We start from the raw sequence: 12,420 nt of genomic DNA, 5'->3' as shown, positions 1-12,420 counted from the left end.
CCCGGGCCACGGGCAAAACACAACCGCATTCAGCGTTAAGTGATCTGAGTGAGCATTCAAGTGTGTAGGCTAACTACAACCCCCCCCCCCCCCCCCCCCCCCCCCCTCTCCCACATTCTCAGACATTTGTGAATTATTATTCAACAAATGACAGTATGTCATCGTTTCCATTACAGTAATTAGCGTCTCGGCGTGGAAGTTGAAGAATCCCGATTGGATTTCACTGATGGCGATGAACCCATATCAACATTTCATGCCGATGAGAACAAGACCTCCCGTAGTTCCCCTGGTCGCCTGTCATATCTTTCTCCCAGTAAGAGTATTGTACTGTGGTTATTTCAGGACCACGCCCCAGTGGACAGCTCTTCTAGTCACTTGACTAACCAAGTCCTCTGCTATAGTAGGGCTACTTAAAAGGGGAATTAACTCTTAGGTTTTACTTGGGACAACTTTGGATATTTTTCACAAACGTTTTAATTTCTTTCTTTCTGAGAATAAGAATAGTTATTGGCCATGGCAGAGAGGAAACTTCTCCCAAGAGATAGTGACGATGAAGGGTCGTTGCTGTCTAGACTGGGGACAGACAGCCCGAAACCCAGGGTAAAATTCGGCGGCATGTTCTGCAACGTGGAAGGCGCTTATGAGAATAAAACTTTAAATTTTGAGTCGTACAACAGCAGCCCCCAGTCTGTGAGACGGCACGTTAAGATTAAGAACGAGGAGAAATGCTGGTCAGATACTTTCAGTGACACCGGGAGTGTGAGTAACTTCTCGTCGGTCAGCGAGACCAGACCAAGTGGAGACAGGGCAGTTGGGACCGAAACCGGCTCCTCCCGGGGTCAAATCGTTTACCAGACTGGACCTGGACACAACCGTGAGCACAATGGAAAACGGAAGGTAAATCCACACCTCACAGATTTATTTTCCCGGTGCCTGAATTGACAACATGTCAAAGGTCAATTTACAAATCAGATATTTTTTCCTCTCCGTGTTTTGGACGTATATCTTTATGGAGGAAGTAAACCTAACACAATCTAATTGATATGTAATTAATTGATCAAGTATAGCCCAGGCTATGTTTAGGCTATTCTAAGCTAGACCAATGTTTAGCCTATAGGAGCTGTCCCAATGGGCATGGCACTGAAATGACCATTATTCTGCCCATTGGTTGCCCATGGCCTAAAGAAAGATCTCACATTTGTATCTATGATTTCAACACCTGGCTACTCCCACTGGTAACAGGCTCCGAGTTTTATCAAGAACACGAGTTTTAAGTGGCCACTAAATTATTGTGGCTGTGTAGGGCAAAAGCCTGCCAGGATGCCTGCCTAGCCCCTATTAGCGGTAGGATGTGTGATGCCAGCCATTAGCTGGTAGGATGTGTGATGCCAGCCATTAGCTGGTAGGATGTGTGATGCCAGCCATTAGCCGGTAGGATGTGATGTGTCTGGAATATTAAACGAGCAGATGGTGCGCGAGGCAGCCGGATGTATTGTTGAAGGGAGGGCTCTGACTGGTGCGCGACAGCACTAACAAAGTAATAGTAACCTAGAACATATTGTTTCTATTATTTTTGTCGGTATATTCCTATATTCACACGATCTGACCAGTAGGATAGTGTAAATTAGATTAGAGAAATTGGCTCCGACGACGGATTTTATTAAAGCGAGGAAATAGGCTACCAAGCGGTGATAAATCCGTTTCTCGTGTTTTTTGAAACATCGGGAATCAAAGCTCTGCCTCCCAGTGAACCGCTACACCGGCCGGCATGTCTTACCAAGGCAAGAAGAACATTCCCCGTTTGTCGATAGGCACTCCTCGTTCATCGGTAGGTATATACGTTTGTCGGTAGGCACTCCTCGTTCATCGGTAGGGAATATACGTTTTGTCGGTAGGCACTCCTCGTTCATCGGTAGGCACTCCTCGTTCATCGGTAGGTATATACGTTTTTGTCGGTAGGCACTCCTCGTTCATCTGTAGGTATATACGTTTGTCGCCCCACACACCGGTATTATTTATCGATTGCAACGAGAAAAAGGTAACCTAAATGGTGTGATAAATCGTATTTGAATCATCTTTCTTCTATACACCCCTCACACGCACGCAACTACCGGCTACTGCTTTAGCCTACTGACTTCACAATGTCAAAGCCCGAACAAGATCCTCTCTTGGCATCGAATGTCTGTTCCGTCCTGGTAGGACGTTTTCTCGCTGCAAATACAAGTAAAACACACAGAGGCTATATAATATAGGCGAACAATAAATTGTAGTGAATTGATCATGGCGGCGCCGGCCGCTATGGACTGATCAGAGGGCTGTCTCGCATTGTCGCATGTCCCCACATTTCAGTCAGTGATTTAATTGAATGGCATGCAGAATCCGGCCAAATAATACATTTGAATTGCATATAATATCGTCCAATAAATGTTTTCCATTGAAAAGACTCAACAAAGATCTCAAACGTCTCAGAGATGCATTTCTAAGTGACCACGACAGCCTATATCGTTAACCATCAAACCATGGACATCTTGCAGCCGAAACGGTCTTGTCTGAGACTCCGAGAGCCTCTATGTCTCCTGCTAAAGGTTTCCCATTGTCGTTAAAACGGGACAGATGCATCCATGCGGAGGAAGGGAGCACACAGTTGTGTGTACGCTATAGCAACAGAGACAGGGCGTAGTTAGTGAAGCCACACGGAATCCTATTTTCTTCCGGGCAATTTGACACAGTGGTCTGGCTGATGCAAAGCCTACACAGTACAGGGCCGCTCCTTTAACCAGCATGACCCACATTCTCCTCCTTTGGAATTATTCGCTCCATTTTTGACGAGCAGCAGTTGAATATGAAGCCATTAAAAAGGCTACATGACTAAAATCAATACAGAGATTAAGACTGCCATAATTCCTAACTGTAACCAAAAGACCCGTGTGAGAGAAATGATAACTGTTCCCCGGTTACACTCTTTCTGTATGGGAGGCACTGATGGTAGCTTACTGTATGTTCTTCTGGGGCCGTGTCTGTCTATCTGCCTGTCGTTCTGTGTCTCTACCTGCCTGCCTGTCTGCATGTAGGCCTGTCTGCCCGTACGCCCATGTGTCTGTCTGTCCGTCTGTCCATCCATCAGTCTGTCTACCAGTCACATTCTAAAAAAAAACAATCTGCGTTAAAAACAACACAGGGTAAAAACCGGACAGAATACACATGGTATTATTTTTGACCCAGCCAGTTGAGCACTTAGTTGGGTTATTGAGCTATGACCCATTGGGTCAGATCAGAAGACTGGAGGTATGGATTAGTAGGGGGCGTGGCTTTCAGATAGTTATTTTAGGCCACCCGTGAGAGTAAATGTCATTCCGATCATCTGTTCTGTTGTCTTGTCGACATGTATTTAAGTTAAGCACAGACACTTTTGAAGTTTAACGAGACTTACACAAAATGAGTGCCACAGGTGCATATGCAAATCCCAATGTTGGGATAGTTACCACTTCGTTATAATATTTAAATAATCATGTTATTACCTGTATATTAAAATATGCAATGTTCAAAAAATATTGAAGGACATTTTTAATTAGCAGTGTACAAAACATAACATGATGAACAGGAATGACATTTACTCTTTCGGAATGGTCAACAAGACCTATCTGAAAGCCACGCCCCCAATAGGCTATACTTCCTGAAAATAGCATGACAATAAAAACCCATTCGATGGTTAAATTAACCCATGTTTAGATAATCCAAAGGCATTTGCCTATTTAGGGGGGCATGGTTTTCAGAGTTATTTTTGGCCACCCGTAAGAGTAAATGTCATTCTTATTTGTCATGTTGAGTTTGTACACTGCAAATTTAAATTATCCTTCAATATTTTTGCCTATTACATATTTTATTATAAATTTAATTATGTTATTATTTAAATATGTTAACAAATCTGTAACAAGCCATAGGCGCTATAAGGACCTCATACTCTTGTGTAAGCCTTATTAAAGCCCCAGAAGTGTCAGTGCTCAACATTAACACGTGTTGACAAGACAACAGAACAGATGGACTGGAATGACATTTACTCTCCCAGTGTTCTGATCTGACCCGATGGATCACAGCTCAGTAACCCTGCATCAACAACCCAACCTGGTTCTTCTTAAAGAAAAATAATGGGGTTTTTGTGACCCAACTGGCTGAGTCATAATAACCCAATGTGTGTTCTGTCCAATAGTTACCCAAATTGGGGTTGTTTTTAATCCCAGATATTTTTTAGAGTGCAATGTTTTTTTGTCAACCAGTAGCAGCAGTAACTCTGAACCTAAACTGTGAAGTCCTAGAGTGTAGCCCTCTGGTGTCCCTCTGGTGTCCTGGCTCTCTGTGGATCTGTCACTTTACATTATGCCTTCACTGTTGTCTTTCCCAACAGGGTCTCTCTGCCCCTAAACTCACTGAGAACCTCCTGTCTGTCTGTCTGTCTGTCTGTCTGTCTGTCTGTCTGTCTGTCTGTCTGTCTGTCTGTCTGTCTGTCTGTCTGTCTGTCTGTCTGTCTGTCTGTCTGTCTGTCTGTCTGTCTGTCTGTCTGTCTGTCTGTCTGTCTGTCTGTCTGTCTGTCTGTCTGTCTGTCTGTCTGTCTGTCTGTCTGTCTGTCTGTCTGTCTGTCTGTCTGTCTGTCTGTCTGTCTGTCTGTCTGTCTGTCTGTCTGTCTGTCTGTCTGTCTTTGTTAACAGGGTCTCTCTCCATCTAAACTCACTGAGAACCTCATTGTTAACATTGTACATTTCTGTACTATTAGCACAGAGAGAAAAGCATTATTTGATATGTGGACAGTGAAACACAGAGAACCCTGAATCACGTTGATGCTAAATCCCTTTGGATGTTACTGAATGCACTTTACACTTTATGCTGGGCAGCATTTCTCTCCTGGACTCATTCAACCCTCCATATAAACAAACACACACACACACACACGCATGCACGCATGCATACACGCACACACAGCGAGACACACACACACACACACACACACACAAACACACACACACACACACACACACACACGCGCAAGCACGCACGCACGCACACAGAGAGAGACACACACACACACACACACGCACGCACGCACGCACACAGAGAGACACACACACACACACACACACACACACACACACACACACTGTAATAATTAGAGATGTTTATGATTAGAAGACATTCATTATCATTTCCACTTCTCCTCTCATGTTGATGTTTAAACCCCCTGGCCTTAGTTCAACAAACACTTGTCTGGTCTTAGCAGCACCGCCCCTACTGATAGCTGCACTGCCCCTACTGATAGCTGCACTGCCCCTACTGATAGCTGCTTTAGTACACTTGTCTGGTCTTAGCAGCACCGCCCCTACTGATAGCTGCACCTCCCCTACTGATAGCAGCACTGCCCCTACTGATAGCAGCACTGCCCCTACTGATAGCAGCACTGCCCCTACTGATAGCTGCACTGCCCCTACTGATAGCTGCACTGCCCCTACTGATAGCTGCACTGCCCCTACTGATAGCTGCTTTAGTACACTTGTCTGGTCTTAGCAGCACCGCCCCTACTAATAGCTGCACTGCCCCTACTGATAGCTGCTCTGCCCCTACTGATAGCTGCACTGCCCCTACTGATAGCAGCACCTCCCCTACTGATAGCTGCTTTAGTACACTTGTCTGGTCTTAGCAGCACCGCCTCTACTGATAGCTGCACCTCCCCTACTGATAGCTGCACTGCCCCTACTGATAGCTGCTTTAGTACACTTGTCTGGTCTTGGCAGCACTGCCCCTACTGATAGCAGCACCTCCCCTACTGATAGCAGCACTGCCCCTACTGATAGCTGCACTGCCCCTACTGATAGCAGCACTGCCCCTACTGATTGCTGCACTGCCCCTACTGATAGCAGCACCTCCCCTACTGATAGCAGCACCACCCCTACTGATAGCAGCACCTCCCCTACTGATAGCTGCACTGCCCCTACTGATAGCAGCACCTCCCCTACTGATAGCTGCACTGCCCCTACTGATAGCAGCATCTCCCCTACTGATAGCAGCACTGCCCCTACTGATAGCAGCACCTCCCCTACTGATAGCTGCACTGCCCCTACTGATAGCAGCACTGCCCCTACTGATAGCTGCACTGCCCCTACTGATAGCTGCACTGCCCCTACTGATAGCTGCACTGCCCCTACTGATAGCTGCACTGCCCCTACTGATAGCTGCTTTAGTACACTTGTCTGGTCTTAGCAGCACCGCCCCTACTGATAGCTGCACCTCCCCTACTGATAGCAGCACTGCCCCTACTGATAGCAGCACTGCCCCTACTGATAGCAGCACTGCCCCTACTGATAGCTGCACTGCCCCTACTGATAGCTGCACTGCCCCTACTGATAGCTGCACTGCCCCTACTGATAGCTGCTTTAGTACACTTGTCTGGTCTTAGCAGCACCGCCCCTACTAATAGCTGCACTGCCCCTACTGATAGCTGCTCTGCCCCTACTGATAGCTGCACTGCCCCTACTGATAGCAACACCTCCCCTACTGATAGCTGCTTTAGTACACTTGTCTGGTCTTAGCAGCACCGCCTCTACTGATAGCTGCACCTCCCCTACTGATAGCTGCACTGCCCCTACTGATAGCTGCACTGCCCCTACTGATAGCTGCACTGCCCCTACTGATAGCTGCTTTAGTACACTTGTCTGGTCTTAGCAGCACCGCCCCTACTAATAGCTGCACTGCCCCTACTGATAGCTGCTCTGCCCCTACTGATAGCTGCACTGCCCCTACTGATAGCAGCACCTCCCCTACTGATAGCTGCTTTAGTACACTTGTCTGGTCTTAGCAGCACCGCCCCTACTGATAGCTGCACCTCCCCTACTGATAGCAGCACTGCCCCTACTGATAGCTGCACTGCCCCTACTGATAACTGCTCTGCCCCTACTGATAGCTGCACTGACCCTACTGATAGCTGCACTGCCCCTACTGATAGCTGCTTTAGTACACTTGTCTGGTCTTAGCAGCACCGCCCCTACTGATAGCTGCACTGCCCCTACTGATAGCAGCACCTCCCCTACTGATAGCTGCTTTAGTATACTTGTTTGGTCTTAGCAGCACTGCCCCTACTGATAGCAGCACTGCCCCTACTGATAGCTGCTTTAGTACACTTGTCTGGTCTTAGCAGCACCTCCCCTACTGATAGCAGCACCTCCCCTACTGATAGCAGCACCGCCCCTACTGATAGCAGCACTGTCCCTACTGATAGCTGCTTTAGTACACTTGTCTGGTCTTAGCAGCACCTCCCCTACTGATAGCAGCACCTCCCCTACTGATAGCAGCACCTCCCCTACTGATAGCAGCACCTCCCCTACTGATAGCAGCACCGCCCCTACTGATAGCAGCACCTCCCCTACTGATAGCTGCACTGCCCCTACTGATAGCAGCACTGCCCCTACTGATAGCTGCACTGCCCCTACTGATAGCAGCACTGCCCCTACTGATAGCTGCACTGCCCCTACTGATAGCAGCACTGCCCCTACTGATAGCTGCACTGCCCCTACTGATAGCAGCACCGCCCCTACTGATAGCTGCTTTAGTACACTTGTCTTTATATGACTGAGACATGTGGTTGTCTCCCCAAGCTACCTTAAGGTGATGGTACTACCTGTAAGTTCCTCTGGATACGAGTGTGTGTTGAATCACTAACATGTAAATGTGTATTTGTGTTCCTCACTGCTGTTGATGGTTCCTGTGTCTCCAGACTGATCGCCTCATTATCAAAGGAGGAAAGATTGTTAATGACGACCAGTCGTTCTACGCAGACATCTATGTGGAGGATGGCACCATCAAGTAAGAAGTTACTGTTAACACACACAGATACACACACACACACACACACACACAGATACACACATACAGACGTCTATGTGGAGGATGGCATCATCAAGTAAGAAGTTACTGTTAACACACACACACACACACACACACACACACACACACACACACACACACACACACACACACACACACACACACACACACACACACACACACACACACACACACACACACACACACACACACACACACACACACACACACACACACAGATACACACACACACACACACACACACAGATACACACACACACACAGATACACACACACACACACACACACACACACACACACACACACACAGAGAGAGACGTCTATGTGGAGGATGGCTTCATCAAGTAAGATGTTACTGTTAACACACAGACACACACACACACACACACAGACACACACACAGACAGATTGACACACATACATACAGACAAAGACACAGACAGAGACACAGAGGCAGACAGACATATAGACACAGGCAGACAGACAGACAGACAGGCAGACAGAGAGGCAGACAGACATATAGATACAGGCAGACGGAGAGGCAGACAGACATAACGACACAGGCAGACAGAGAGACAAAGAGACAGACAGACAGAGAGGTAGATGGAGAGGCAGACAGACATATAGACACAAGCAGGCAGACAGACAGGCAGGCAGACAGAGATGCAGACAGAGAGGCAGATGGACATATAGACACAGGCAGACAGCGAGGCAGACAGAGAGGCAGACAGACACAGAAAGACAGCCATGCAGACAGAGAGGCAGACAGACATATAGACACAGACAGACAGGCAGACAGAGGAGGGAGACAGACACACAAACTGTTGTTGCTGTTAAAATGTGACCATTGTCCTGCATCATGGTCTGTGTCCTCCTCACCAGGCAGATTGGTGAGAACCTTTTAGTTCCAGGAGGGGTGAAGACGGTTGATGCCTACGGACACATCGTGATCCCCGGTGGCATCGATGTGAACACCAGCCTCCAGACCTCCCAGCTGGGAATGAGCCCTTCAGATGACTTCTACCACGGGACCAAGGCTGCCCTGGCAGGGGGCACCACCATGATCAGTAGGGTTCCTCTATTATCCTGCTGACCCTAACCCTAACTAACCCTAACTAACCCTAACCTTAACTAACCCTAACTAACCTTAACCTTAATTAACCCTAACTAACCCTAACTAACCCTATCTAACCCTAACTAACTCTAACCTTAACTAACCCAAACCTCAACTAACCCTATCTAACCCTATCTAACCCTAACTAACTCTAACCTTAACTAACCCAAACCTCAACTAACCCTATCTAACCCTAACTAACCCTGACTAACTCTAACCTTAACTAACCCAAACCTCAACTAACCCTATCTAACCCTAACTAACCTTAACTAACTCTAACCTTAACTAACCCAAACCTCAACTAACCCTATCTAACCCTAACTAACCCTGACTAACTCTAACCTTAACTAACCCAAACCTCAACTAACCCTATCTAACCCTAACTAACCCTAACTAACTCTAACCTTAACTAACCCAAACCTCAACTAACCCTATCTAACCCTAACTAACCCTAACCTCAACTAACCCTATCTAACCCTATCTAACCCTAACTAACCCTATCTAACCCTAACTAACCCTAACTAACTCTAACCTTAACTAACCCAAACCTCAACTAACCCTATCTAACCCTAACTAACCCTGACTAACTCTAACCTTAACTAACCCAAACCTCAACTAACCCTATCTAACCCTAACTAACTCTAACCTTAACTAACCCTATCTAACCCTAACTAACTCTAACCTTAACTAACCCTATCTAACCCTAACTAACTCTAACCTCAACTAACCCTATCTAACCCTAACTAACCCTATCTAACCCTAACCTTAACTAACCCTATCTAACCCTAACTAACTCTAACCTCAACTAACCCTATCTAACCCTAACTAACCCTATCTAACCCTAACCTTAAAACCTCTTAAGGATCTGGGTATTTGACATACCCAAATCTAACTGCCTGTAGTTCAGGCCCTGAAGCAAGGATATGTATATTCTTGGTACCATTTGAAAGGAAACACTTGAAGTTTGTGAAAATGTGAAGGAAATGTGGGAAAATATAACACAATAGATCTGGTAAAAGATAGTACAAAGAAAATACAAGATACATGGCCCCATTCATTCTTTCCTTTACACGGATCAGTCGTCCTGGACCCTTTGAAAAAAAAACAGCCCCAAAGCATGATGTTTCCACCCCCATGCTTCACAGTAGGTATGGTGTTCTTTGAATGCAACTCAGCATTCTTTGTCCTCCAAACACGACGAGATGAGTTTTTACCAAAAAGTTATATTTTGGTTTTATCTGACCATATGACATTCTCCCAATCTTCTTCTGGATCATCCAAATGCTCTCTAGCAAACTTCAGACGGGCCTGGTCATGTACTGGCTTAAGCAGGGGGACATGTCTGGCACTGCAGGATTTGAGTCCCTGGCGGCGTAGTGTGTTACTGATGGTAGGCTTTGTTACTTTGGTCCCAGCTCTCTGCAGGTCATTCACTAGGTCCCCCCGTGTGGTTCTGGGATTTTTGCTCACCGTTCTTGTGATCATTTTGACCCCACGGGGTGAAATCTTGCGTGGAGCCCCAGATCGAGGGAGATTGCTCCCACAGTTGATTTCCTCAAACCAAGCTGCTTGCCTATTGCAGATTCAGTCTTCACAGCCTGGTGCAGGTCTACAATTTTGTTTCTGGTGTCCTTTGACAGCTCTTTGGTCTTGGCCATAGTGGAGTTTGGAGTGTGACTGTTTGAGGTTGTGGACAGGTGTCTTTTATACTGATAACAAGTTCAATCAGGTGCCATTAATACAGGTAACGAGTGGAGTACAGAGGAGCCTCTTAAAGAAGAAGTTACAGGTCTGTGAGAGCCAGAAATCTTGCTTGTTTGTAGGTGACCAAATACTTATTTTCCACCATAATTTGCAAATAAATTCATTAAGAATCCTACAATGTGATTTTCTGGATTTTTATTTTGTCATCTCATTTTGTCTGTCATAGTTGAAGTGTATCTATGATGATAATTACAGGCCTCTCTCGTCTTTTTAAGTGGGAGAACTTGCATAATTGGTGGCTGACTAAATACTTTTTTCCCCCACTGTATTATACAGGGAAAGGGAGGGAGGAGGGGGTGGTACAGGGAGAGAGAGGTGGTTTAGGGAGAGGGGGGAGGTGGAACAGGGAGAGGGATGGAGGGAGGTGGAACAGGGAAAGAGGGGTGGTATAGGGAGAGGGATGAAGGGAGGTGGAACAGGGAGAGGGATGGAGGTGGTATAGGGAGAGGGAGGGAGGTGGAACAGGGAGAGGGATGGAGGGAGGTGGAACAGGGAGAGGGATGGAGGTGGTATAGGGAGAGGGAGGGAGGTGGAACAGGGAGAGGGATGGAGGTGGTATAGGGAGAGGGAGGGGTAGGGCAGCTGCCTCTGGGTCAGATCAGAGGGAGACAATTTGTGTTCCTTTGTGGCAGCGAGTGAGACAGGCTGGGGGGGGGGGGGGGCAGAGGAGAGCTGGAGGAGAGCATGTCTGAGTGCTGCAGTTAGATCATCTGAAACCGGGTCACGCTATCCCAGCCTGTCAGAGAGACTTTACTCTGAACTCTTTACCCTCAAACCGTCCCCCTGCTCCTATTGGATCTGTGTAAACAGCAGCACAGACCCCATACGGCTGTTATGTGAGCTGTGTTTTTAGGGATGGAACATTGGAGGAAATATCAGCCTGATGTTTTTAATGGATACTGCTGTGACTTTGCGTCGTCTACGTTATTCGTGAATCATCATCGATCTTGAATGAAAGAAACTGAGTTGAAGTTCTCTGCTCAGTGTGTGGTTTCCTCTCTCTCCTGTCAGTCCCATAGTTGACCCTGTCCTCCTCTTCTTCTCTCCTGTCCTATAGTTGACCCTGTCCTCCTCTTCTTCTCTCCTGTCCTATAGTTGACCCTGTCCTCCTCTTCTTCTCTCCTGTCCTATAGTTGACCTGGTCCTCCTCTTCTTCTCTCCTGTCCTATAGTTGACCATGTCCTCCTCTTCTTCTCTCCTGTCCTATAGTTGACCTGGTCCTCTTCTTCTCTCCTGTCCTATAGTTGACCTGGTCCTCCTCTTCTTCTCTCCTGTCCTATAGTTGACCTGGTCTTCTTCTTCTCTCCTGTCCTCTAGTTGACCTGGTCTTCTTCTTCTCTCCTGTCCTCTAGTTGACCTGGTCTTCTTCTTCTCTCCTTTCCTATAGTTGACCTGGTCCTCTTCTTCTTCTCTCCTGTCCTCTAGTTGACCTGGTCTTCTTCTTCTCTCCTGTCTTACAGTTGACCCTGTCCCCCTCTTCTTCTCTCCTGTCCTATAGTTGACCTGGTCCTCTTCTTCTCTCCTGTCCTATAGTTGACCTGGTCCTCTTCTTCTTCTCTCATGTCCTATAGTTGACCCTGTCCTCCTCTTCTTCTCTCCTGTCCTATAGTTGACCTGGTCCTCTTCTTCTCTCCTGTCCTATAGTTGACCTGGTC

At 47.0% G+C, this 12,420-nt stretch overlaps 1 protein-coding gene across 5 annotated transcripts in view; it reads left to right on the top strand.

Annotated features, from left to right (window-relative positions):
- Positions 1-431: 431 nt before the first annotated feature.
- The window catches only part of dpysl4 (dihydropyrimidinase like 4), a 37,482-nt gene continuing 25,493 nt past the window's right edge, over positions 432-12,420 (top strand). The window contains exons 1-3 of one of the 5 annotated variants that reach the window (XM_090217757.1): positions 432-897; positions 7,757-7,845; positions 8,770-8,954. In XM_090217757.1, the coding sequence (XP_090073883.1) occupies positions 514-897; positions 7,757-7,845; positions 8,770-8,954 (658 nt within the window). In that variant the 5' untranslated portion in view covers positions 432-513. Of the gene's footprint in view, positions 898-1,394; positions 1,829-1,854; positions 1,934-7,756; positions 7,846-8,769; positions 8,955-12,420 lie in introns of those variants that run through there. The other 4 variants (XM_090217758.1, XM_090217755.1, XM_090217754.1 and 1 more) reach the window with 4 other exon arrangements.

Source organism: Oncorhynchus mykiss, chromosome 23, assembly GCF_057628025.1.
Source record: "Oncorhynchus mykiss isolate SJ-2025 chromosome 23, ASM5762802v1, whole genome shotgun sequence".
Classification (NCBI taxonomy): domain Eukaryota; kingdom Metazoa; phylum Chordata; class Actinopteri; order Salmoniformes; family Salmonidae; genus Oncorhynchus; species Oncorhynchus mykiss.
The sequence above is the reverse complement of the archived record's forward strand: the minus strand, read 5'-3'. Positions and strand labels throughout refer to the sequence as shown.